The sequence below is a fragment of the Lontra canadensis genome, unplaced genomic scaffold (genome assembly GCF_010015895.1).
Source record: "Lontra canadensis isolate GAN:19392208 unplaced genomic scaffold, GSC_riverotter_1.0 scaffold68, whole genome shotgun sequence".
NCBI lineage: Eukaryota > Metazoa > Chordata > Mammalia > Carnivora > Mustelidae > Lontra > Lontra canadensis.
The window spans coordinates 11,575,328-11,576,108 of record NW_022631062.1 but is presented as its reverse complement, the minus strand read 5'-3'; the positions used below and the strand labels follow the sequence as shown (position 1 = coordinate 11,576,108).

At 67.6% G+C, this 781-nt stretch overlaps 1 protein-coding gene across 1 annotated transcript in view; it reads left to right on the top strand.

Moving 5' to 3' along the window:
- LOC116880836 (cohesin subunit SA-2-like) overlaps nucleotides 1-781 on the top strand; it is a 52,104-nt gene that overhangs the window by 21,400 nt on the left and 29,923 nt on the right. The window contains exon 11 of the mRNA XM_032880260.1: nucleotides 589-662. Coding sequence (XP_032736151.1) covers nucleotides 589-662 — 74 coding nt within the window. The remainder of the gene's footprint in view (nucleotides 1-588; nucleotides 663-781) is intronic.

The following is a 781-nucleotide window of genomic DNA, read 5'->3' as shown; positions in this document are numbered from 1 at the left end:
CGCAGCCCTCACCCTGTCAGCCCTCACCCCACCCTTCACCCCTTCAATCCCCTCATTCTGCACCCTTCATCCGCTGCCCCTCATACCTCTGTGCTGCCCCCAGCCCCTTCACGTCCATCCCTCATTCCATTGCTCGTTCCACTTCACCCCTGCTCCCCCACCCTTTATCCCTTCCCCTTCGCTTTTTTGCCCGCACCCCGCACCCCTTTACCCCGCTGCTGGCCTCGTAACCCCCTTGTCCTTTCACCCCACCCTCTCACCTTTAGCGCGGAGCCTTCGCTTCTGCCTCCCAGCCCTTACCCGATTTCCCGCACCCACACCCTCTTACCCGCCAGTCTCACCGCTTCATCCCTGCCCTGTAGGCCTGTGCCGCGGCACAGCGGGCTCCGATCCGGGCAGGCGGGACGGCGCGCGGTCCTGTGGTGGCAGGACCGTCCGTGTACCCAACTCCGATGCCTGACAAGGGGCGATCCCCCGGAGGCCGCGTGCGGGCTTCCCGCGTGCGGGCGTCCTGCGCACCCGCCACAGCTGCCTGGAGGCCCCAGACGGGCGCTGCTGGCCGACGCGTCTGCGCTTCTGCTCCCGCAGTTCCAGAACAAGCCCGTGGCCATCGACAACATCATCTGCGCGCTCTTCAAGCGCACGTTCGTGCCCCGCTACCGGTAAGCGTTGGCCTCGGTGCCACGCGCGTACCCGCGTCCCGTCACCCAGGCCCTGACTTCCCCGCGCGTCTCGTCACCCAGGCCGTGACTTCCCCGCGCGTCCCTGTCACCCAGGCCCT